At 40.8% G+C, this 27,837-nt stretch overlaps 1 protein-coding gene across 5 annotated transcripts in view; it reads left to right on the top strand.

Moving 5' to 3' along the window:
- Positions 1-27,837, top strand: part of Rbp6 (RNA-binding protein 6) — a 1,960,266-nt gene that overhangs the window by 117,959 nt on the left and 1,814,470 nt on the right. For 4 of the 5 annotated variants that reach the window (XM_065223773.1, XM_065223775.1, XM_065223776.1 and 1 more), the window contains exon 2: positions 23,298-23,330. The exons of the other annotated variant lie outside the window; for it this stretch is intronic. In XM_065223773.1, the coding sequence (XP_065079845.1) occupies positions 23,298-23,330 (33 nt within the window). The remainder of the gene's footprint in view (positions 1-23,297; positions 23,331-27,837) is intronic. 5 annotated transcript variants of the gene reach the window in all.

Here is a 27,837-nt window from a genome sequence, read left to right on the forward strand (position 1 = left end):
AGGACTACGACGCCGACACCGCAGTAAAGTTCGTAAAACAAATTCCACCCTCTTGACTCACTTCGCCGAGGAAAGGATACCCGGATGTAGTGTCGAGTTGAGCAAAAATATACATAATATCATTAGCATAATGATATGACGTGCGATAACTGGAGTGAGCTCGAAGCGGAGGTGGTAGCAGAAGTAATTCACACTTGGCTCTAGTTTCGGCGCTGGAAGCATATATTATGTGCTCTGCATGGTGCGTTCCAGTTATCTGAATTTTCATTTGTACGGTAGCAAATAATGCATGCGTGATAATGGCTAATGACCAGATTCAAAGTGAACAATTTGGTCTAATTTTTAAGCACTAATTATCCCATTGAGCAAACATTTGAGTCAAAGTGTTTTGGTGTTGATGGAGCGGAGGCATTGTTATAAGCTTGTTAGGAAGAAGCCTTGAATTAGTTCCTTGAAAATCATGCTGTTGCTAGTGTAACAGGATGCTTCGTTGATTATTCATGAACTCTTGATTACTGGGAATGCTTGAGGTGAACTTAAAGCTTTTCACAGTTATATTGCTGTGAAGCAACTGTAAACTGTAGAGGGAATTTATATCTGTAACTGTAACCAGTTCGTTGTTGTTTGCTAATCTGGATAAGATGTTGTACTCAATTATCTTAAAAATAAATCGTCCAGCTCAACCCTTTGTATGGCCTCGGGTGGATTTTTTCCCCTTCGAAACCATAGAAAACTCCCCGAAACGAGAACATGCCAAGCATGTATCGATATTTCTAGTGCACCTATTTTTCAATAATTATGAAGCGGCATATTTTTAGCACGCCAGATCATCCACTCTGTCGCGTATGTGTGCATAATGAATCTAATTAAAATTCAATCACTTTCCCACACACCAGCAGTCGATGGTCTGCAATGGAGCTTGGTCATAAGCTGTCAATGTTGGTGGATAAATACACGGGAAGCGGCAAAAGGAGATGGGACCAATATTGTACATTTTGGCCGCGATGGAAGTCTAATTTTAGATGTCAAAAAAGACATCCGAAAATGCTGTGCTAAGGCGAATGAAACTTTTCCGCGTGCTTTCATTTTTTTCCCTCGGTATCATAATTCTCGAGCGCGAAAAACGAGAGAACGTCGGGAAAATGACGCGGCTCATCGGCTGGCTGTCCAAATGCGCCATTCGCGTTGTGTAGAGTTGCGTATTGCTATAATGGTCACTTGAAAAAAAAAATGAAGGCTTATTTTCGGTAATTTTTTGGCAAGAGAGGGTGTCGAAAATATGAATAATGAACCTTCGACATGAACAATCACTGGTGCGGGTTTTTCGGTTTCATTCCCTGAAATCGGGGTGGGTGCGTGTAGTGGACAAAAATGCTGAGTTGAGTATGATGATAAGTCAAATTTTTCGTTTCAGCGCCTGGGTTCGGCGAACTGCGTACATTGCGGGGAAAATTCTCACTAGGACGGTCCAGCCTGTTTACCTGGCATGTTGTTGGGTTTCCAAAGGCGAACGGACAGCGTTTGTAATATGCAAGCTTTCTAAGTACAGCTTCAAATTTAGCAGAGCATTCATGTTGAGGAGGTATTGAGGGATAGCTATGCAACAAAAACCTCAAGGAATCAAATGCTGCTGGTTTTTCCTTGTGTTGACTATTGGAGGTGCCCTATTATGTTGTTTATTTTATTACTTACTTAATAAATTAATAGTAAGTTGGCTTTAACGTGGCTGCCGGTGATCATCTGAAATAAAATGCAGCTAATGGTATGGTAAATGAGCAGGTTGGAAACATAGACATATTTAGTCGTATCGGATTTCAAATTATCGATATCGGGCTCCTCGCTAATCTCCTCTAATTTATCAACAAATACAGAGGTAAGTTAATAATGATGACTAGTAGAGTGCATCATTTTGAAAAAGAAAAAAAGTTGGAGGGTGATGTACAAGACACAACCGCATTGTTGACGTAGGACTACGATTTTTTTACGGTTCGGACGTTTTGGAAGATGTCGCGCAGCAGAAGAATGCATACAATGAGGGTTTCTCAGTTAATGTAAGTGAAACGGAAAAAATTTAAACCACCGATAAGAATACAAATAGAACTTAATTTATTTCCCTAACAAATTATTTGATTTTTGAATCTGTTTGATGTATTTAGTGACCAATTGAATGGGTGAATCATGGGTTACTCAACATAAATTCTATTCTAACTCTTTACTGAACTGAACTTAGTGACGCTGAAAAGGGCCGTTTTGCTACGTTGGTGATAAGTTTTAACCTCCGAAACCGTACAGAGTGCGTTCCTGTCGCTTCAGAGCGTATATGACATCCATGGCCGTGACGGTTTTGCGTTGCGCTTGGCGTGTTCAGCGTAGGTGATGGCATGACGCATATTTTCTAGGAACACCTTCAGCACATCTCGGGGTTCCTCGAAGATCAGACTGGAGACGCTTGACACAACCACGTCGAGCCAGACGACGGATGGCAGGCTTGGGAACACCCTGGATATTTTCACGCAGAACCTTCCGATGACGCTGGCGCTTTCTTTTCCAAGCCTTTGCTTCCCTTTGCTTACTTGATGCTTGTTTGTCGTTGAACGGGTGAATCGAAGCTAAGCTTAAAGCTTGTCTTGTCTTTGTTTTAACGGGACTTTAACCGTAAACGGTCATTCGTCCCTGTTTGCTTCAATTAAATTTGGTCATACAATCCGGTTGCTTTCAAGAACTCCAGCAGCTTCTGTTCAGTGGGTGGTGATAAAACTTCCTCTATGGCTGTATCTAGATTATAAGTCAAACATTCGGTACTGTAGGCTCTACAATCTAACAAAAGGTGGAGGATGGACAGTGGGACACCGCATATGATGCAGTTTGGAGGTTCCTCTTTGGTAATTCGGTAGCTATGGGTAAGACGGGTAGCACCAATTCTAAGTCTGGAAAGAATACGGCGGTCTTTGGGGTTTTTATTATCTGGCCAACGAGATGTAGACTGTTTGATTCTTCTTAGGGCGAAACCTCGGCTATTGAACCATTCAAGATCCCAGCTTTCCCTGATTTGGTCCTTTAGAAGGAACATCAACTGTTTCGGGATTCATTTCTCGACCAGCACCAGCCAATCGGTCCGCCTCCTGATTGCCTCGGATACCAGAGTGACCTGGGACCCAACAGAAGGAGACGTGATTAGCTATGGAGGATGTTTCTGCTGACATGAGCCAAGGATGTTTCATGGAACTGGAGTCCATTTCGCGAAGACAGCTTGCTGAATCGCTAAAGATGACAGTTGGATTCTCAGACTGTGGAGGGTTCAAGTTGGAAGCTTTCAAGATGTAGGGAGGGAGGAACTAATACTGGTTAATGCGCTAGTGATACCATAGTCGACCTTTCGGTGTAGATGTGGAAGTAATTATTGTATTTTTCTGAACGGAGATTTTTAAAGTGTTGTTGTATTTTTAACGGGGGATCACCTGCTTTTACTTTTCGGAGAAAAGAGAGATCTATCTTAGGAGGTGGTTGGTTCCAAGGTCTGTTTTTGGTTTTGGGTAACACTGCAACTGGAGGGAGATTTAGTTTGGTAAGGGAGTTGAACAGATCGTTTGCTCTTGTTACTAAGGGAACTTCTTGACTACCTTTCAGACTTAACCATCGAATAGCCTTAGTCACCATGCAGACTGTTATACAATGTTCGAAGGGGAGCTGACCACACTCGGCCATTATAGCGGATATGGGACTAGTGATGAAAACTCCGGAAGCTGATCGGAAAGCCTTGTTGTACAACGGACGTAGCTTTTTGGTTATGATATCGCCACCTCTGCTGAAAAAACCTGCACCGTAGAAGATTTTGGGCAGAAGCCAGCCGTTAACTATTTGCATGATGGATGTTCTATGTGCACATGGAATTCTTGTCCCAATCGTCCTAATGACCTGTAGCCGCCACTCGGCGATTTTCCGAACAACGTCTGCGTGGTGTCTAAAGCTGAGAGTCCGGTCAAGGTAAACTCCAAGGATTTTCAGAGTCTTTCCTGCTTCTATTGTGGTCTGGTTTAAGGTTAGTTGGGGTAGTTTGCTAAGCTTTTTCCTATTGCTACTAATATGGAGGAGTTGTGCTTTTTCAGGGGACATGATGAAACCTCTTTCATCAGCCCATTTGGCAACAATATTGACTGCGGATTGAATCCTTTATCGGGTTAACGATTTGAAAATATTGAAAGTGATGATGGTAATGTCGTCTGCATAAACCAGTATATGGACATTGGGGGGGACAGTATCAAAAAGGGATTGCATACAGATGAGAAAGAGTGTGGGTGCGATTACTGAACCTTGGGGGATACCGTTCTCTTGAGACTTGACCTCAGATCGGTTGTTTCCTATGATGACTCTGAATCTCCTATCGTCCAGAAAACTTTGAACGTAGTGACCCATGCGGCCCTTGATTCCCCATTCTTCGAGCGACTTTAGGGTGGGAAAACGCCATGCACGATCGTAAGCCTTCGACAGATCCAGAGAAACACAGTTACCATGCATACCTCTTTCAAGGTTCCATCAATGAGATCCTCTAGCTCCGTAAGGTAATCATCCGCGGACTTTTCTGGACGGAAAGCAAACTGGCGATTGTCGAGTAAGCCTTGGGACCCCATTTGAGTAATGAGTCGTCTATTTACCATCTTCTCAAAAACCTTCCCAATACAGTTCAATAGAGTGATAGGCCGGTAGCTGTCTACATTATTCCTGTCTTTTCCGGGTTTACGGATGGGAACAACTAGACCTTCTTTCTAGACAGTGGAAATTTCTCCCTGGTCCCATATTTGGTTGAACATAGACAAAAGGATAGTTTTACCGATTAAGCTTAAAGCGTTTTTTTGGCTTTAAATGATCTTTATTTCTGGTATTTGTGTGGTTTTACATGTATGAATTAACAAGTGACACAGATGCGTCTTTTCAACTTTAGTTCATTTTAAATTTTTTAATTATTATTTAAAGTTTCTAGTCCTATCAGGCCTGTTTTTAAGAATGACTAAAAGTAAATTGGTACGCACAAAAAGACCTGTAATTCAAGATTCAATTCAAACTTTCAGCATTGAATGGTTACATTTCTCCAGTTCGAACGAAATCTCAAATACAATTCATGCTTTTTCTTCGATGTAAACATGGGATGCCATCGTCGAGGATGTGACGAATGGTTCCGTTTTCAGGCCACAACTGCAAATCGCTTGCCAAATTACGGCCTTCCTCGCGAACTTGTCGGCAAACACGAACTTGAATCTTCTCGATGTAAAACTTTTGACCGGAAAGCTGCTTAAAATCGAATTTGACGTATGTTTTGTCAAAACACGGTTGTACAAGAGCCTTGCACGCTTTTTGGCCACGGAATTCTGCTTCATGTGCCGGTTCGGATGTTTACTGGCTCTGTACGACTTGTATCCTTCCCTGGCAAAGATGTTCCGCACCGTTTGAAAGTTGGCGTTGTACCTTCTGGCCACAATTCGGATTGAAAGACCGGGGTTGGCTTTAACGCACCTCAACACCTTGCTGCGCAGCTGATGATCCCTGGTTCCAGTTTTTTCGTAGGTCCGCTGATTCCTTTCCACACTCAGGGTTTCCTTGTAGGTGTTGAGCACTCGACAAACTGTTGTTTTCGGCATCTTCAGCACATTAGCCAGCTTGGAACCAAACCATTCCGGATTTTCCAGGTGTTTGTACACAATATTTTATCTTCTTTCGAGTTCCATTTGACGTTATTTCTGAACGCGATCGACTACTTTGATCAAACTTGCACCAGTTGTTCTCTATAGAAGTGTTAACAACCCATTGTGAAAGATTTTCGATTCCCAACACTAGAGGTTAGCTAGCGGCGTGCGAGGGGCGTATCAATTTACTTTTAGTCAGCATTTATACACTCCATATTTTCGGTCTCCATTGTATTGGAGTTGACCGCAACTTGGTTTATTTCATCCTCCATTCATGCGATCTCCACTAACATCCTACGATGATGAATCCCTCATTATTGTAAGCAAATCTTACATCCCCCGGTTGAGTGCACATCATTAATATAATCATTAATACTATAGTTATTGAACATATTCACGAGTTTGGAGTCCTTCAGCTGATACTCAAACTTTTTTGAAGACTTCAGTTCAACCAGCAGCAGACTTCTGTTACCGACGAAGCTACTCATGCTTAAAATAAGGAAGAAACTCTGCAATGAATAGCTGAAACATCAAAACTTCAAATAACAGCTCATGTTTAAAAGAAGGAAATATCTTCTAATATGTTAACTTTTGATTTGTCTTAACTTTACAAGATGCATTTGCTGTGTATGCAGAGAACTGCTCATATTTAAAAGGGCGTTAGGTTAAAAATCATGCCAATAACATAACTATAAAGAACAGCTCATGATTAAAAGAATATTGAATCTATCAATAATATACAATTTCTGGCTTGTACAATTTTCAAAAAATCTAAAATAAACGGAATTATGCAAGGTCAAAATAAATAATTGAGCTTGGGATCTCCAAAGCAAGAATTTTGAAATGCACAGGAAGCTAGTGGGGTTTGAAAATTGAAAATATCTTTTATAGTATTCGGCCAAATGGCATTCGGCTAAACGACACATTAAGCAAAATGGCATTTGGTCAAACGTCATTTGACCAACCGGGATTTGGTCAAATGACCCGACACCAGACCGAACTTTTGTTTTTTTAAATATATTTTTAATTTTTTTTTATTATAGTCAGTTTAACGCTCTTGGGTTATTCGTGGCTTGTCCGGGGTGAGATTTGAACTCGTGACTTTGGCGTGAGAGATATGGATGCTAACCATTACGCCGGGGTCACCCCTGTGACTTTTGTTTTGTTCCAAATAAGGTCCCGAGAACGATAATTACTTGTGAGTTTATATCGACTTTTCGATGTTCTCGTTAGTTTTTCGAAGGTGCCGTCAACGCCAATTGAATTAGAGTGTGAGCACCGGAATGATGATTCGCAGTAGTGGTAGAAGGGCTCTAAACTCCATTGATGATGATGATATTAAACTTCTTTCGGTTTCTCTGCTACAGTCAACTCTCCATAACTCTATGATCCCTTCCATATCAATGTATAAATTTCATTTTTATATAAGAAATTTAATAGATTCATGTTGATCTTCGTCCAGCTTCGTCTACAATTTGGACTTCTACATCAACACATGTCAATCTAATCTAATCTAATCTCACACTAACGCAGCCAATACTTTGAAAGCATCCTGGAAAATGACGGCTTCACGAATCCGTCATTTTTCTTGTCAACGGCCAGGCCAACAGCCCAGCATGTGCCGCAGAGAGGATTTCAAGGAGTCAAGTGATGTCAGAAATGAATATCTGAAACCACTCTACAACCTGAGATCAAGGGAAAGGAAGAAAGCGTGGACCTCCCGTACCAAACGCTTCCAGTTACAATTGAATAATAGTATTTATATGTTTTCGTTGGGAGCATAATTGCTATAAAATTTAATTTATGCTCCTGGTGTCTTTGGATGAACTTTTGGCATTTTAACCAAAAGCCAGGCTATTTCTGGGTTAACATTTGAAACAAGCGGAACAACCATCCGTAAACGACAGCTCTAAACACAAACCCTTCAACCATCAAAAACACACCCACGAAATATAACACCAGCATCTGATAGAGCAAACTTTCTTTATCGAAAGGCCCCGACAGTCCGCTTGGGCACCATCTAAATTCAAAGAAACCTGCGTCAAAAGCCTCTGCCCTCAAACGGTCGTTCCGCCCACTTCAAACTCAACCCAGATTTAATGCCAAGGTTTAGCGCCTTATCTCGCTCTCTGGAAATATATGGAAATGTATAGGAATATATGGAAATATACAGATATATAAAGGGTGATACGGTCAAAATTTGGTCAAGGGAAAACGCATGTAAATCGGTGAAATCGTTTATTTAAAAAATCAAATTAAATTTCTTTTTCAAGTTCAATTAGTATAAAATTCAGGAAAAATATTCAGTTAGGCTTCCGCTTTTCCAAATCCGAATTGCCGGGCCTTACGCTTGACCCCTGCCATCAGATTTTGTACAGCCACCTTGTCCACCTTCTTCGCCGCAGAAAGCCAGTTTGCCTTGAACTGCTGCTCGCCCTTAGCAGTTTTTTGGTCTTCTTTAGGTTCTGCTTGACAATAGCCCAGTATTTCTCAATTGGGCGGAGCTCTGGCGTGTTGGGAGGGTTCTTGTCCTTGGGAACCACCTGCACGTTGTTGGCGGCGTACCACTCCATGGCCTTTTTACCGTAATGGCAAGATGCCAAATCCGGCCAAAACAGTACGGAACAACCGTGTTTCTTCAGGAAAGGCAGCAGACGTTTATTCAAACACTCTTTCACGTAAATTTCTTGGTTGACAGTCCCGGAAGCTATGAAAATGCTGCTTTTCAAGCCACAGGTACAGATGGCTTGCCAAACCAGATATTTCTTTGCGAACTTTGACAGTTTCATGTGCTTGAAAACATCTGCTACCTTTCCCCTTCCTTTTGCCGTATAAAACTCCTGTCCCGGAAGCTGCTTGTAGTCGGCTTTGAAGTAGGTTTCGTCGTCCATTACCACGCAGTCAAACTTCGTCAGCATCGTCGTGTACAGCCTCCGGGATCGCGCTTTGGCCGTCGTATTTTGTTTATCATCGCGATTTGGAGTCACTACCTTCTTGTAAGTCGATAGTCCGGCTCGTTTTTTGGCTCGATGCACGGTTGTAGACGATACACCCAGCTTATTTGCGGCATCTCGGAGAGAGAGGTTAGGGTTTCGCTTGAAACTACCGGCAACTCTCTTTGTCGTCTCAGCGGCTTCCGGTTTTCGATTTCCCCCCGATCCAGACTTCCTGGCTGTCGACAAACGTTCCCCAAACACTTTAATTACATTTGTAACGGTTGATTTGGCAACTTTTAGCGATTTTGCCAACTTTGCGTGCGAGTAGCTCGGATTTTCACGATGCGCGAGCAAAATTTTGATACGCTGCTCTTCTTGCTTGGACGGCATTTTGACAACTCAAGAGTGAATTCCAAAATCAAAATAGGAGCAACATTCTACACACACACACCTTCAAAATGAGGGGTGTTCAGGTTTTTTTAAATGCAAAATTGAAAGAAATACGTCAAGTTGATATTGACCAAATTTTGACCGTATCACCCTTTATATATATATAAAAAAAATAAGATCACAGAAAAGTCATGAAAAAGAAACGACCTGGTTAAACAAGCTATTCAAATGAAATTACGTTCTCGAATTTCACTTGGAATGTAATGAACAACAGAAATACGCAATAATTCATATTTTCAGCGGTTGATGTTTAATTTTAAATATACCCACGGTACTGCCTACGACTACGACGGCGATTACGACAGCGACTACGACGGCGCCTACGACAACGACAACAGAGAATTTGTAACTTACCATTTGTCTAGGATAAACACCTTTGCCTGGCACCTGTATTGCCATGGTGATCTGGGAGGAGGTTCGCATCTAGTACTTTCCCCAGCCACCACGGCCACCAGCTACCGCCCGTCCAGTCTTGGGCGTATCCAGCGAGACATCCTTCAGCTTACTCACAATGTCCGTCACTCGATGCAAATCGCAGGCACACTTACGCTAGTTACAAAAAAAAACACACACACCCGTGCAAAGAAACGGATCCAATCCTTCTACATCAACACATGTCAAGCAGCTAAACTTGGTGAGTTCGTTCCATTTGGTAATTTTTTATCTTTTCAAACTAGTAACGTTGGGAGATCACCTTTTTGCGGTGCGTTACTGGAATAAGATCTACCACCGAACCCTAGCCGTGACAAATTCAAACTAGGGAATCAAAATTTTCCAATTATCAAAGAATAGCATTTTATTCCATGTTACTTTTTATGACTTGATAATAGTTACAAGACTCAGGTAGTGACCACCACCGTTATGCATTTCTATATTGTATATTTCAAATCAAAAATATTGTTTATGTTCATAGATTTCACATAATCCTTTTCCCTTCTCCTTTTCCCTTCTCCTTTTCCTTTCCCTCTTCTCTTTTCAGAAAGCGAGTAATGGCGCTATAGCCATAAGTCATAAAAGGCTAGGACAAGAGGTAGTGCTCATGTCCCAACCGTCAGAAGAAAATGGAGCATCACTTAATCTTTCTAGCTTTGATGCTTCCAACGACCAACCAATCCTATAATTACCAAAATCGGAACGTACGGTACGAGATGTCCACGTTTCATCCATTTATTTGATTCTGAAGCATCGTGTTTAAATCTTCGATTTAAACAGGCCCGATGTTTTCTGAATCATCTTACCCCTTAAATGCTGCACAGTAGGCCTGGCCGTTTTGATATGTGTGACGCATCTTCGATGTGGAACATATATCAAATAGACAAGAAAAATGATTTAGGTTATATCATTTTCCAGGATGCTTTCAAGAACTGGCTGTGTTGGTGTTAGATTAGATTAGATTAGATCTGGCCATTGAAATATCATCCTTAGCCTGTTTTCCACTCTTCTTCAGTTCAGCTTTGATGATGCTCCAATACATTTCGATTGGGTGGAAGTCCGAGCAGTTTTGGGGGGTTCATCTCTTTCTCAATGACGTCTACTCCATGATTGCGATACCACTGCTGCGCATTCTTACTGTAGTGGCAACTCACCAAATCAAGCCAAAACTTGACGGTGCCCTGGTGGGACCTAATGAACGGCAATACCCTTTTTTTCAGGCATTCGTTGATGTATAACTGTCCTTTCATATTGTTGATTATATTTCTTAGGAACATCTCTGTGACCCCTGGCAACATAAAACCTCAGTCCCGGAAGCTGTTTTAAGTCCAATTTGACATACGTTTCATCTTCCATAAGGATGCATCCGTTGAATTTGGTCAGCACCTCATACAGGTCATACAGCTTTCGGACCCGCGTTTTGGCCGTAATGTTTTGCTTTACGGCTGTGGTTTGGTTAGCCCGATACATGAAGAAACCTTCCCGATTGCGTACATTCCGAACTGTACTGTACATTAGCTTTATCGCCATTTTCATCACCCCAGCCAAACTTCTAAGGTTCCGGGAAAAATGTTAACCCTGAAGTTATCTTATCGATCACAACTCAACAATTCCACCGTGCTTCCATCGCTTGGCTCACGCTTTTCAAACTGTCCAAGAAATATCACTTTACCAGAAATCCATTTCACGCTCAAAAAGATTCCCTACATCCATGTAGGTGGTGGTTCGAGCTTGCGTCGAATAAGGAGGGGAAAAACTTTTTTTTTCTACACTCTTTGAGACAGCCAGCAGTTGGAATAAAAAACCAATCCCATCAAATGGATTTTCCCAGCCCACCCCCCGTCTCCAACCAGACTTTCTGTGTGGTCCCGCAACTGCATCAGATCCAATCCGTCGTCCTTTCAAAGGTGAATAGAATGTTTGTCCAACAGATCTCCGCAGTTCCTCCCTTCGTTTCCCTCTCTGACACATTCCGATCCGTTGAAAATTGATACCCTGAATCCATCGACCTAACTGGATCCAATCTGCAGCCGCAGCTGCAGTTTGCTGGTCAAAAATAGATTCATTAGAAAGAGAGGCTGAAATTAAATCTCGACTGCTTAATACAAGTTGACCTTAATTACCGAACCGAAACCATCATCGTCGTCGTCGTTACCGAACGAGAAAGAGAGAGAGAAAGAGTCCAAAATGTCACTCTAATGGCAATGCAGTCCATCAAAAATCGCATCACCATGCGTCGGAAATGCCGCTAATGCGAAGAAACATGATTCCTTTCCACACCCCTTTTTTCCCGAAGGAGGCATTCGAGTGGAAAAACCGAGGGAGCGAGAGAGACCGTTTTGATATTTCCAAACTTTTCCATCCTGGCCTCGCGAGAACGGTCTGCCTGCAACAAGCAGCAGCAGCAGCAGCAGTAGCAGCAGTCGTCCGATACCTAATTAAATTTAAATCTGCCAACTTGTCAAATCGCCCTGCGGCTCATCGCAACCGCACAGTGCGACTACTTTTTTCTCGCTCCATCCAGTGAAGAGTGATCTAATGCTCCTGAGTGGCATCGGCCGCCGGTGGCCGAAGCGACGTCTGATTGTCGTTTAATTATCCACTCTGTCACGATGCATTAAAACCTGATTATTTAGATTTCATACATTTTTCGTCCCCTCCATACGCTATCGATATCCAGGAAGATCGTTGTCAGCTCGTTAGGATGTCGGTTTGGATCGGGGTGCCCGGAAGTACCTAGACCGCAACAACACGTGACGTGTTCAAATCGTCGACGTCGTTGTCGTCGTTCATACGCAGCGAGGGTGCTTTGGTAGGTGGATGAGTTGAGTAAAAATTTTCATTAATTCAATAGCCACGGCGGATCGTTAGACTGGGTTGGTTTTTGTGGGTCGGTTAGTTTGTCTTCAAACGCCAATTGATGCTTGCTAATGAGATTTTGTTTTTATCAGCCGTTTGTTCTCCGTAGTGTCACTGCCACTTGCTTACCCAATGGTTTCCCATAGAGAGGAGCCAGGGGTGAAAACTCGGCCCACGATCTACTAATTTTTGCTTTAAGGTATTTTGTTAAACAAAAATTAAACTTCGGCTCCTGGAAGCTGCTGCGAATGAGCCTTGACAAATAAATTTATGATATAAATATATGGATATTTTCGAATAAGAGGCGACGGGTAGAGGCTGAAAACCGATGTCCGATTGAAGTCCAAGATGGTGGCCATTGGTTTATAAAAACTTGTGAAATACCCTACAAACTGGAACGGGGACGACATGTTTCGAATAAATGCTTTGTAGATATATGCGTTTAAAACCTGACCACTTTCCGTTACATGTTCATTTTTCGTACTCGCAAAGTGTACCCCCATTTAGAAAACAAAGACGTAGTCCTACGTCAAAACTGTGGAAGGACTTGAAGATTTCTTAGTTGAGAACCAATTGAGGTGTATTTATTAGTCATGATCTGCTTCTTCTTCTTCTTCTTATTCTCCTTCTTCTTCATCACATTTCAAGCATATTGCTTATCGCATATTAGCTTATTACATGCTCTCAACTTAATGTTGTAGATGCACTTCCACAGTTATTAATTGAGAGCTTTCGATGCCTGCACCATGTTTGCATTAGTATAATTGTTTGGCAATTACAATCATACTCTATGCCCAGGGAAGTCGCGAAATTTTCCAACCCGAAAAATTCCTTGACTGGACCGGAAATTAAACCCATTCACCCCCAGCATGGTCTTGCTTTGTAGCTGCGCCTTTACCGACTGACCTAAGGAAGGATAACCTTTTCAATTTTGCATCTACTTTCCTACGACACTAATTGTTTGCCTTCAGCATCTAGAACTATCAGTTTTCCATCTCATTGAAAAGTTCACTGTTCTTCCGCCTCAAAACATCGAACATCAACGACAAGGAGCTTGTTGAGCCCGCGGCTCATTAAACACAATTCGCTAAATGCTACCTTCCCGGGCACTTTACAGTGGGTTTTGACACAGTCATCCGCAAACCCCTTGCGTCGCTTCAACCTAGTACGCGACACCGACGACCTAAACCGGCAATTTTGACAGCTACTCACAGTCTTGAGCCGGGGTACATTTTCGCCATCTAATTGCATTAATTAAATCTGATATTTTTCCGACCGAAGAAGGTCGGTCGGTCGGTCGTTTGCGCTCACTTTCGCTCCGGTAGAACGTGATCGGAGTGAAGGTGTGTTATAGGAGCAGGAGTGCTCTACCTACGTTCTACGATTGCGCTTACAGCTCGTAGAAAAGAAGGCCACTTCTATTAATTCGAACTATACTCCTGCAAAGCAACGAACAGAGGGAGAAAGTGGCAAAACAGAAATCTTGTTAAGTAAACTCTCCTCGGGTGAGATGCTGTTGATGTTATTACCGCTGCCGCCTCTGACCCGACGGAGAACACGTTGGGAGTTAATTGATGTTAAATTACCTTTCTCGCCCGTTTCAGAATCCTTCGTTGGTCACACTTTCACCTTGATTGGCTGTCACGGCGAAGATTCCAGGAATCCTCTTTCCCGGGAGCAAGTAAAAGGTCATTTTTGGCCGGGAAAAGATTGCAGTGCGATACTGCGTTGTGCAAAACTTCGATGCGGGTAAAGGTCCAATTCAACTACTGTTGCTGGGGCATGTTGAGCGAGTGCAACTTGTCAGTCGTTTTCGCAGAAACACGTGGAGTACATTCACTCAGATCCTCACAGTAGTGGAAGAGCGTCGAGTGCGGTGAATCTTGACAGGCACATCGCCCGAGATTGATTGCACTAGATATGCCAACGGAACGACGGCGGTGACGACTGCGATACCGTCTAAATCATGGCTAAGGGGGTGGGGTGGGGGATGGGGGTCACCAGAGGAAGACTGTATGCGATGCAATTGTACAGGAAATGACACGACTTCCTTTGCTCGTATTCTTTTCACCATGTTGAGCAAGGGCGTGTGTAGTTTTCCTGATGGGATTTTTTTTTAATAGGTCAGTTATTAGACAAGCCTAATTTGTTGCATCTTAATTAGAAGTATAGATTAAATACTAAATTTTATGATAAATCGATATATGATGAATGAATTGTTTATAACGACTCATTTGTTTTTGATAAAGCTATCGGCCATCTGTCATCCCTTAGCTCAGACGGTAAAGGCGCAGCTACAAAGCAAGACCATGCTGGAGGTGGCTGGGTTCGATTTCCGGTCCGGTCTAGGAATTTTTCGGGTTGAAAAATTTCTCGACTTCCCTTGGCATAGAGTATGATTGCACTTGCCACACAATTATACTAATACAGAAATGGTACAGGCACAGAAAGCTCTCAGTTAATAACTGTGGGAATGCATCTAAAACACTAAGTTGAGAGCACGCAATAAGCTAATATGCGATAAGCAATAAGCTTGAAATGCGAAGAAGAAGAAGAAGATCGGTCATCTGATCCTGAAGTTATTCCGTAGCTCTGTGAAAGGTGGCCACTATTTTTAAGGGTAAGTAGAACCGAATCTTGCAGTATACCAAAATATTCAGAATTTTCCGAACAATACACGAGCGTCTAAACTGAAAAATTTGCTCGTTAATTTTCTCACACTCATTTCGTAAAACTGGGTTTCAAAGATAAAACAATTGTTCCGTTATTTGTGCGAAACATTTGTATTACATGTCATCAGATGCAATTCCAACATTACGCATATTTCATATAATTCTAAAAATGTGTTTCGTACAGACTTAACCATTGCCTACGAAAATGATTCATTCATGCGTGGAAACTACGAAACCATTTGTTCACTTACGAATACCACTCGTACAAGCTAGCAATTCCACGATCGTAAATTCGTGAATTTTAAGAACTCATTCGTTGTTTTACTTATTGATGTAGGGGAAACGCGGTACGTTAGATGCGTTAGGTTTTCTATAGTTATGCATGAAGACTCAATACACACTATAGGAGCGTTTACTCTACTGATGTACTGATGTTTCACCTCAAATGCGTCAATATCATTATGAAGTCCCCGTTATTTTTCAGAAATTTTGTGTAACCTTCTTGAATGTTTCTGCAATTAATTTAAGGAACTAGGTAATATGGTGTTCTTAGATCTTCCATTAAGCACTTTCTGAAAATAATGAAACTGTCTAAAAATTTCCACACTTCTCTGGCGATCTTTGATCATCTCTAAGGATGTCAGAACTTTGCTAAAAAATTGCACACATTCCCCGAGTTTTACGGAACTGCAATTTGCTTGAAGTTAATTGAACCACAGAGAACATACGTCCAACTTCAGCCAGAAACTTGTGTAAAGATAAGTGAGAACGTCGCCGTTACGTGGTGCTAGCATCTCCTGATTTTCTCTATACATTTTCCACTTTCGACAAATTTGGCGCTAGTATTGATAAATTTTCTGTTGAAAATTGCCACTTGGCGCTACCAACACTTAGTGTCCAGTGTAAATTGTGCAACGACAGTGTCATCAGGTTGTCGAAGAGGGTTTTTAAGTGGGAAAGTCTCCGTTAGTGGCACTTAAGTCGAATAGGAATCTTTACACTAGTTTTTAGAGAAATTTTATTCGTGCCTCAACGTCTGTTCTCTGTGATTGAACTGCCGTGAGGTTGTCTGATCTTCCGTGATTTTCCTGAACGTACCCTGAAGTTCATGGTACTGTTCTGAAATAAATGGAGCTGTTAAACAAATATTCAAACTGCCCTGACAATTTCAGGACCACTGTGAAGTTTACAATATGTGTATAAAGTTTTATATATTGCGCAAGAATTCTCTGGACCTCCCCCACTTCTTAAAGTTCAACCTCAATTGACTGATAACCGTTTTATTAGAATAATTGCATACCTATTTACGTTGTTTTTTTTTCCTTTTAATTCTACTACTATTTGTATCATTTTCACTTTCATTAACTTAGTTTCACTTATTCACTTTCACTAATTCAATTTACTAATTAACTGTCGCTATTTACTTTTACTATCACTTTAAACTATAACAGATACGTATTTCGTTTACTACTTGCAAACTTCTCCATTGTCTAGTCATAGACTTCATTCTATGTCTATAAGTCTATGACTAGATACTGAAGAAGTTTGCAAGTAGTAAACGAAATACATATCTGCATGGTTGCTATTAGTACTTGAAGGTTAAAATAAGAGGTCGTGAAGTATGTGTTTGACACATAAAACCTGTCAATATTGCTTTCAGTGCGTCACAATTAGCGATTTCACGATTCGTGGGCGCTCACTCTGAGTGAACGCTCACGAATCATAAGATCGCTGATTGTAACGATCTGAAAGTGAAATTGACAGGTTTTGTGAGCCAAACACATACTTTTTACCCTCTTCTTGTTACTTGCAAGTACAACATATCATTATATCATCTAATGATTTCATTATTCCGAAAAACAAATTTTTATAGCAAGTGAGTGGAAGCAACCCTGCATATCTGTTATAGTTTAAAGCGAAAGTGAAAGTAAATTGTTAAAGTGAATAAGTAAAGTGCATTAGTGAATGTAAATTAGTGAAAGTGTATTAGTGAAAGTGAAAGTGATACAAATAGTAGTAGAATTAAAAGAAGAAAACAACGTAAATAGGTTTTCTTAAAGTTTCTCAAACTTTTCATAAAGTTAATGGAGCTGTCCTGAATTTATCCAAACTAATTTTTACAGATCTTTTAACCTCCCTGAAAGTCTGAACTTTCCTGAAGTTATTAGAACGATATCTGAGCTTCCCTGAAGATATCATTACCTAGCATCTCGTAGGCTCTTGAAACTTAATTAAATTTTCCTTAAGATCTCTGAATATCCCTGGAGTAAATAGAACTTCTTAAAAATTCTGCAGTTTCACTGAAGCTGATGGATCCACCTTGAAATTCTCAAGCTTCCCTGAAGTACCCGAAATTTTCGGAACTTTTATTACAATCCCGAATGAAACTTCGTGGGTATACATTTGTGTGGGTCCCCTCACATTGCTCTATCCCAGGCAATGAGAAGGTGGACTCTCTCAAAAGTGGGCGTCTACGAAGGTGAATTGTATGACAGGCAATTTTTACTCGATGAATTTTACCATTTATTACGTCAGAGTACCCTTTTGAGTTGGCAATTTAATTCCTTTGTATTTTGTCTTTCTTAATTAGTTTTTGTTTGTCTTGTCCCATCGTCTCAATGAGTCTCATCGACCCACTGGTCACCATAGCCGGTCAAACTACAGACGAATCTAAAACCGCACTACCGTTCATAGTTAGCTCTTAATCTCACGGAGGAAGTGAAAATAAAGGTGGCTGTATGATTCCTTTGGAAAGAAGTAAAGACTGGAACGTGCAAAAATTGGTCGACAAAAAAATCGTTTCTTTCAGTCAAAAATCATGTCACAAAAATCTTACTATTTTTCTTTTGGTAGTTCAATTCATATATTTAAAGGAAAAAAAATGTTTGTTTATTCTTTTGGTTTGCCAAATTCAAACTGCCATGCCTTCCGCTTAACCCCTTCCATTAAATTTTGAAGTGGTTGCATCGAGCTTATTCGCCACCGAACGCCAGTTAGATTAAAACTGCTGCTCGTTTTCATGGATTTATTAGTTTTTTTTTTTTATTCCGTTTGACCAAGGCCCTATACTGTTCGATACGGCGGAGTTCTGGGTTGTTGGGAGGGTTGTGGTCTTTGGGTACCACAACCACGTTGTTTACATCGTACCACTCGATTGCCTTTTTCCCATAGTGGCAGCTCGCCAAGTTCGGCCAGAACAGCACAGGTCTATTATGTTGCTTTAGGAATGGTAGCTGCCGCTTTTCCAGGCACTCCTGGACGTAGATCTCCTGATTGATGGTTCCCGTAGTAATGAAAATGCCGCTTTTTAGACCACACGTGCGTATGGCCTGCCAGACGAGATATTTTTTCGGGAACTTCGATAGTTTGATGGTTTTGAAAATTTCAGCCACCTTCCCTTTTTCTGATGCGGTATAAAACTCCGGTCCCGGAAGCTGCTTGAAATCCACCTTCACATAAGTTTCGTCGACACAATCGAACTTTGTAAGCAGATTCGTATACAGCTTTCGGGACCGTTGCTTTGTCGACGTGTTTTGTTTGTCTTGTTAATCTTGGTTCGCCACCTTTACCTTCTTAAACGTTGACAACCCGGCTCGTTTGACCAATTTTTACGCGTTCCAGACTTTAATTGAAAATAAATGTCACATTTGCAAGCATAATTTGAAAATTGTCGCCAAAGAAATCATGTCTTGGAAATAAATCCCAGAGAAAATGGTGAAACATATTCATCCAAAGAATGATAGTAATTTTATCATAACACAATTTTCCAAATGACCTTCGAGCACTTCCGTATATCCAATAATAATCATTAAATGGTCAAATCTAAGACACTCCGAATAACATTACAAATGAATCCGCTTCTGATCCCATCCTGAGCGATCCTTATTTGCCTTTGATAGGCTACCGTCAGTCTGATGAAATCCTATCACAGTCGAGTAATCAGTAAGTTAGAACCTATTGCGATTAATTTAGACGAGGAAAATGCCTCACTCAACCTGCGTACGTCCATGCACCCTCGGGAAACCTTCCGAATTGAGCTCGTCAGCTATGCAAGGCAAGGAGAATCACTCGGAGGAAGCACCACACTGCCTAGGAGGGTAAAATCACAACATTTCTCCAGACAGCTCGCATGCAAATGAGAACAATTCATGATACTATTTTTTCCATCTTCTATCTCCGGCTTGTGCTTGGACGACTTGTTGTTTTTACTGTTGTTATGCTCGCCGTCGTCTACTTATTCTTGGACTTGGGCGTAGTGATGGTAGTGTGAGATAGTAGATGGCAGATAGGGGCACTACTGGGCTGCTCTGTTTTCATTCATATTGCGCTGCGTCGGCTCGGTCCGTCGGTCGGTTGCTTGGGTCATCAAAGGGAAGGGCGGGGGGTCAGTGTTAGCGAGCTAGGTCAGGGAGAGCGCATCCAAGCGGGACCGTGCAACAGTTTGGATGTTTATTTTTGTTTTGTCCGTACACATCGCGCTCGTCTATCCCGACTTAATTCAATTCAGTTGTAATGTACATGTATACACATAGTAAGAACATACACGTACAGCTACCTACAACACACAAGACTGCTCCGTCTCGACCGCGATATGTGTGGTTTTGGCAATGCTTGGCCGGGATGGTGGAATCGAATGGATGCGAGGGAGGCCCTGGATTATTACTGAGCTACTGCTTCCTACGGTTGATGAGTGAATCATCTTGTGTTGATCCGGCAGGTTCTCGTTCTCTCCCATCCATTGGATCGCTCTCGAGCACATACCCGCACTTACATTGTTTGTAAATATTACGCCATTTTACGAGCACACCACAGATAAGTTAATAAAAGTTTAAATTACTCTTTAATATTCCACTCATTTTTCCACCCGCCATGCCTCGTTCGCCCTGCCGTCTACAAACTTCATCCTAGAGGAGCTATTTTCTTGTGGTTTTCCTTTTCCCTGCGGGCAATTTTTGCCTTGGTTCTTGCTGCAGCCACTCTCGATACCGTGGATGCTAGTGTTGTGGAGGAGCGCTTGTTTTATGGCACTTTGATTCACTGCTCTATTTTTGGGAAACATCTGGGTTTCGCCACGATTAAGCATTGGATGGAGTGGAAATGTTTTGAGGTGCTGCATTTCTACTGAGGCAGGTGTGTGTTTGCTTTGTAGTTTTGTGGTGTTAAATTTCGTAATGAAATTTGAATCATTTGATTGAACGACGACGCCACAAATATGAAGCTTATGTACGCAGTTCAACAACAAATTCCATTACAAATTTCGCCCCAACCAGCAAACCAATTCTCGATCGGCATCCATTAAGATTCATCAACGTTCTCAATGAACAGATGCCCTCATAATGCTGAACGGTGCCGTTCCCATCCCCTCGCCCTATCAACGTCGAGTTCGACGCTCGACGCGACTGAATTGCTACGCCAGCTGCCTCAGCTGCCCAAGCCGTTATCATGAATAGCCTGTTTTGATTAATTTATTATTGATCTCCGCGTTCATTTAAAATAAAATATGTCAATAATTGAAAGTGCTGACGTCGCCGTCCGACGTACTGTTTCGCTTGTTTGCTCTGTGAAAAAGTTCGCCGCTCGTTTGCTGCCACCATGCTGCCGATCCATAGCATCAGAGCAGTGGAGGTGGCATCCGAGAAGCAGCTTCGTCATCAATTTGAGTGTTGACTGATGTTCGTTAGGATCGCGTGCGCCCTGCGCTGATCTGTGCTCTATCTCTCTGGAGTTGTCGGTCGGTGTTTAGGTTGCAAAAAACGGAAAAGCCATGCACCCTTCAGACCCGGACCGGTGATGATGCCCGCTTGAAATGACGGCGATGACGATAATGATTACGACGATGATGGTGTTAGTTTTGTAAATATTGATAGGACTTTTTAGCTCGGTGCGGGTGGTGCTGCGAGAAAAATGGTAGTGAGTGCGATCAAAGGTCTTCTGCTCTAGGGGTAGTGTTATTCTCTGGAGTTGGTTAATTTTATTACGTATTATGGGAGGGACCGAACGGGATTTTTACTTACCGGAAATTTGGTTATTTTGTAGCACCTAAATATTGTTATATTATTCTGTAGCTAATATTTAGAATTTCGTGATAATGGTGAGTCAGAATAATCAATTTTGACTGAAATTCATCTCAATGATGATATTTTTCATCAAAAGGATCGACGTTATCGAAGACTGAAAGCTATCGCGGAGTGATGTAGATGTTCCTAAAGCTCGTTATATGATACAAATGTAGCTTTTTATTGTGAAGGATGTACGACATACAGGACTCACATCTTTTGAAGTAGTGCATGTCACCTAAATTTGAAACCTAGATTGCAACTGGCTGGTCCTCGTGAAGATCCGCATCATCTGGTAAAATGATCACCCTAAAACACCATTATTTATCCAACAACTTGTAGAATCATGAAGAGAGGGTATATTTTGGATAAGCTATGTGTGTTGTGTAAAATCTCCCTAATATTTGTGCTTTACATGGTAGAATGGAGGAATTTGTTAACAATTATTTATAACTCCTGTACAATATTACGCTGATTTATGTGTTTTACCAGTGATGGAGATGTTCGCTCAATTGCAAGATAAGCTTCGCATCACTCAAGCTGCTTTTCGCAGAGCTGAGCATCGACAATATTTTCATCTCTCATTCTCAAGGAATCAAAAATATCTCCAAATGACAAAATGACAAGCGATCACCGAGCTGAACGATAACGCTATGTCAGATATGGAAAGCAATAATAATATAATTTTCTTCCTTTTTCTTCATGACAAACAATTTCTGCCGCACTTTTTTTCTTCAATAAAATGGGAGAATCGGGCAAAATGTTTAATTATCTAAATATTGGGCAAGGTGAGACAAGCATTTTTAATGCTTTAAACATATTTACAATGATATAATAAACGAGTATTCGATATTACATGCGTGAATTCGAATACTACTTGATTTATTAAATTAAAGGAGATAATCAGGAAAAATAGGTAAGAAGCTGATATTTGAGATATTTGATAATTGAGAGATATTTGATAATTAAGACCATCACCATTAAATTTCTCACACATTTTTACAGAGGGAAAGTGCGCGAACGATCAAAATAACAGGCCTATCATGACTTTATGTTTCAGTAAAAGTAGGAAATTGGGCAAAATGGGTAATTTACTGAAATTTTCTCAAGATGAAACCATCACCATTCGATTCCTCAGTCATTTTTACAAAAATACAGTACACGAGGGTATAGTATGACAGGCACTAACGCGTTTAACCGTGTAACACTAGTGATTAACTTCATAATTAGGGGAGTATTAGGAAAAATGGCTCCATATATCAGCTTACCTTTCGATGTAATTTTTTGTAATTTTTTGATCCCTAAGGTGTTTTCCTTCAAGAAGGACTTTAATTGGACAGGTTTTCTTATCACTGACTACTGACTTTTAAAAAATATCGAAAATAAGGAAATAGGGGTAAAATTGACTGAAATGCATAGTCTGCACAGACTGGTGATGTTTAAAACCATTTTCAATGGATTCTCTAGATGTTTTTCTACAAGAATGATCATATTTCAGAACGTATATCAACCACAATGAGGTATTTTTAAGTCATTTTTACTAAATTTTAAGAAATTTGAGTAAAATGCTCCAAAAATCCCAACTTGCTCTATTCTGCACAGGACGAATCTATTCCCACTGGATTTCTGAGAATTTTTCCCATAAGAATTATTCTATTTGCAAAGGTTAAATCAGCGCTGATCAGAGATAATGAATTTTGCTCCTTTTATGTCGATTTTTTCCCACTGTGCATCGTGTTGGGATCGAGAAGAGAATGAGTGATAGTTTATCGAGATTACCATCAGATCTTCTAAAGACCAATACTGTAGGTAGATGGTGATGATCCTATTGTAGTGTGCGATAGGGGATAAGGGTTGCAGTGTCTTGGTGACATTACTCCCGAACAATGTCCTTCTTATGACAGCAGTGGGGAGTCAGACGCATATTCAGTCTAAAAAAACAACCGATGTTATACTAACAATCCTTTCCCTCCCCGATGACCATTGTTATCGGCGCTGTTATTGATCTTGAAGATTCTGATTCATCGTTGTTACCGGATAACCGATTGCTAATGTTCAGTACATTTAGATCTTTGTTCAAATTTTGCTGTTTAACCTAACCTTTGCCAAAATTTGAAAATTTGGTTAAAAAATTAGTTTTCGTCATAGTTAGATCATTTACTCAGTCTATAAATGGTACTTATTGACTTACTTTTTTATATTCTCTTGTTACAGGTATGTGCAGAATGATGTCAATGAACAAAATTTGTAAGTAAATATGTATTGTGTGTTTGGTGAAGTTGTGACTGAGATTGTGCTGTGATTTGTGATTTGAGTGACAATGTGATTTTGAGTGAAAAATGTCTGATTGACATTTTATATTATTGTTATCAATTTCGTTAGTAAGGCATAGCAACTATTGCATTACATTTTATATCCATGATTTTGTTCAAATTTATTAGCTACTAATTTAGAAATTTTTCACCATGAATCAATTGACATAAAAAGAATTCAATTAAGGATTTAAATACTCACCATGTTTTTTTAGTCACAATTTAATACAAATTTTGCAGGGTGGATATGATCAAGTGTTTTGATAAATTCGTTCAAACCAAAGTCCTGAGTGTCTTGTAATAAAAAATATTTAAAATAGTCTACCTATCTTTGAGGTGTCATAGTTGTCTTTCGAAATCATGCACTTAACTATTACAATCTGAGCAAATCCACGCCAACTGACGAATCGAATTGACTTTACCCTGTCCGAATTCCATGACACTTTGCAGAATTGTTCGCTAGGGGCAATGAACCTTGTGAATTCGGCCATGTTGTCTCTCGCCTAATTGGCTTATTCGATATTTTTCAATAAACCATAGCATGAAAGCGGGTCAATCGAAATGATGGACTCTGAAAAACAAATTCACACAACAAATTCACACAAGCAAAATACTGTTAAAGCTTCATTAGCAAAAAAGGAACGTTTTTAAGATTTTTAAACTTATCTTTGGAAGATTTTATCCAAAATGTTAACTTTTCTGACACTTTAAAGTTACAATAGCACAATTAAGCGACGTTTTATGTAATTCTGAGATGAAAAATTTGAAATTAGTTTACTTTTTCGCTATTTGACGTGGATTTGCTCTTCTTAAAATCTCTAATGCCGAAGAACTTTTAAAATCTTATTAAAAATTCTGTCACCTCAAAGCTTTTATTCCTGCTGCGCCCACTCAACTGGTTTACCATTCCATTAAGAGCTCCTACTTCACTGTTACTTTCTCACACTACTTGATGGGAGTGAGGGACCAACATATTGCCTATTCTGCAAAGAAGTCTAAAAGAAGGCTGAGCTGAAGTGCACAGTACCAACCCCCCTCCACCCCCACACACCCACACCGGAAGCTTTCGGAAACTATTGCACGACATGCAAATTCAATTATGCTCCCGTCGTCGTCGTTGTCGTCTTCATCGACATTCGCATATCTTTTCACCGTTTCGTCAGTCATCAAATCGTTCGGCGTTCTTTTCCCATCAGCTACCATTTTTCTGGAAAAGACAACCAGAAGACGACGCCGCGCGGTAGTCTAGTGTTTTAATTCATGCGCTCTCTAAAATATGTAAATCATTGTCTCGACAGCAGTATTCACTTTCGCAAATGCCAATCGCTTCAGAGTCGTCGTCGTCGTCATCGTCGGTGTGTGTAGTCGAGTGACATTGAAAACTTAATTCGATTGAATCTGCTCGCTTTTCTCGTTCTATGCTATGCTCGCATCGAATCGCAAACACAGAGAATCAGCCAAGATTCTTCCTGCAACAATCCATTTCGTTCAACTGGACGACGGACTCACAACAGTCTGCCCTCTTCTTCTGATGAGCGTAATTATTTGTTCCATTTCTAATTATACATGGGGAGAGCAGCAGCGGGCAGACAATTTTAGAGCTTCCACCGATCTGGCAGCACGGAGTGTCCCAAATCGATATCGACGTTTTTACCTCCGTTTCCGTCGTCGTCGCCGTAGCCGTCTTCGTACCACTTTTGGAGTGTCGGTTGCTTCGAATGTGGCCGGCGATGTGGATTAGTCAGTAGGTACGAGCTGTCTGGCTGTCAAGAATTCTGGCCCAGACAAACCGGTAGGCACAGGAAAGGAGGGGAATGTGTTTGGATCGAAATAGCACTCTGAACGATGTTTCATAATTTGACGATGAAATTGAAGTTTTAGGTCAAAATCGAATGCTCGCTTGGCTGGAAAAGAGGATTAATGGGGGGGGGGAGGGAGAGATGTCGGTCGTGATTGGTGCATTTTGGAAAATACTGCGTTGCGTTATTCCAGTATCATAATGAGTCATCGACGATATTAAAGTTTAAAATGTTCGTTTGCAATGGACTTCAAACTAACGGGGAGCTTATTTTGCAATTTAGGGTTTCGTGATTATGGAAATGTCGAAAATTACAACTGAATTGTCATGAAAAGATTAAAAATCTTTATTTCTGAAATTATTTACTTTTCAACCGAACTCAAATCGAGTGGAACGAAAATAGATTTCGTCAGAATTCTACGCATATCACCAGCAGCATTAAAGACCATTCTCAAAATTTCCCATTCACAATGCTTCAAATTTCACTCCCGCCAGAAAGCACTCCGTTTTGACCTAAAATCAGAACACAACCACTTTCGGGCCGTCTCATTTTGCCAAAGTCCACAAACACGCCAGTCATTCACACTCGGCTCGACACGCCGCACAGCCATATACCAGGACCCAGCACCGGACGGACGACCGAACGGACGAAACATGGCTCTGAGCTGGAAAAGCCTACAAACCAAAGCCAAACATCGTTCGTCTTCTTCTCTTCACGTCGTTGTTGGCGTGAACATTTCCGGGGCTCCAGTTCCCTCACTGGTGTTTGTACCATTTTTTAATGAAATTTCCATTCAATCCGGAAACATATGCTCCATCCGTGGCTCTGGCTATGTACCAGTCGGTCCTCCCTCCGTGCGTTTCCTCGATTTCCAAAAATCCGGAGAAACGTTGCCAAAGCCTACAGCCTACATACCACCAAATGCATCCAAATGTATGACCAGCATGCAGATGTTGGCGGGGAAATCGGCTGGAATTAGCCAGCTGTGCCAGAGAGCACCCGGAGATGAAGTTGTGGCCGTGTATCACAATTGCAAATTAAATTTCATCCACCGAATTCGGAGGAGAGGGATTTTTTTGCGTCTCGCATACCCAGTTTAAGGGCCTTCCGGGTGGTTCGATCGAACTAAAGGGCAAACATTGTTCCAGGAAAAACAATTTGCACTAATTTAAAGTGCTCAATTTAGATATTTCGCGGTCGTGAACTAAGCCAGACAGGTAAAAGCTCAATAAGAACATAGAACGTCTGCTCTAATGGAGCGGTTCTCAAAACTTTCGTTGATTGCGACCTACTCTGAGAATGTTCATTGCTTTCCTTTTCTTCTTCTTCTTCTTCTTCTTCTTCTTATTCTTCTTCTTAGTTGTTTTGGCGCTCTTGGACGAATTTGTAAACTAAGAGGCAAGTACAACGATACACTCGAAGACTTCTCGGACCGGGACCGCTGTCTCTGATTTGGGAATACCGTGTCTAAACTGACGAGGTTATCTGAGACTCACACAAACTTGTGAATCACCAATATTGAGGCTAAAATGGTACATAGAATTCCAAACAATCCCCATCTGAGTTGAAAAAATCACCAGCATTCACTATGAAATCAATGTTTCATCCATAGTGAACTTTGATCAATTTTAGTGATTTTTTTTTAGCTCTGATACCCATGCCTTATTCACGCCAAAATGTCCTAAAACGTGAACATTACTTATGAGGTAACTAAGGTCACTGATGCGGTTAAAAAAAATGGATTTTTTTGGTCTTAAGTCGTAGAGTCTAAAGAATACGGGAGAATTTATACCCGGGAACTAGAGGACAAGAGGACTACCTGCTCGCTCCCGGCATGAAATTTATCTCTAATCGCGTTTTTCTCGAAATCATGTTTTCCAAGTCGGGCGGAAACGAAAGCCAATAATTGATTAATCGACATGGTTTTTTTTGTAGAGCTTGTTCTACATACCTTTTCTAGTGAAGTACCTGAGTTTTGATGTTTATCTTTAAAAGTTTTTTTTTGTGATTTACGATTATAGGGAAAATGGCTCTAATGTTGGCCTATGGATTTAAGATTGGGCCCATCGCTAAAAATCTGCTATTATCAATTTTATCTAACTGAACGCGTCATTGAGACGGTACTTATGACTATTTTTGGTCGCTTTTGAAAATTTAGTCGATTGCTGAATTTAAGTATGAGCCCAAATTAGGGCATTTAGGCCGAAATTAAATCCATTTCCTCTATTTGATATTTTTGCCTGAAAATCAGACCACTTTTTTGTCAAAAATCAATAGTTTTACAATCGGCCAGATACTTCACTAGTTTAAACATTCTAGTTTATGAAACTTTTATGCATTTTGCTCTAGGACTACCTCCGGCTGCAAATCATTTCCAACCGCAGACCACTTCACGCTGGGGATGCCATCAATTAAGCGCCACCCCGCTGCACATTTCAGAAACCCAAATTTGAGAAAATGTTATTTAAAATATTTTAAATGAAATGCTGAAAACTGCATTGTTTTACAAAGTTTCTGTTCCTCAAAAAAAAAAAAAAAAATCGCGAAATTGACCCTTTTTTTCGGCTTCTACACTGGCCTTACCCCCCTAACATCTAAAATAACATGAATAAAAAAAAAAAATAATGTCAAGTGACATGAATA

This window comes from Ochlerotatus camptorhynchus, unplaced genomic scaffold, assembly GCF_037179485.1.
Source record: "Ochlerotatus camptorhynchus isolate MF236.1 unplaced genomic scaffold, CSIRO-AGI_Acam_v1.1 ptg000196l, whole genome shotgun sequence".
Lineage (NCBI taxonomy): Eukaryota > Metazoa > Arthropoda > Insecta > Diptera > Culicidae > Ochlerotatus > Ochlerotatus camptorhynchus.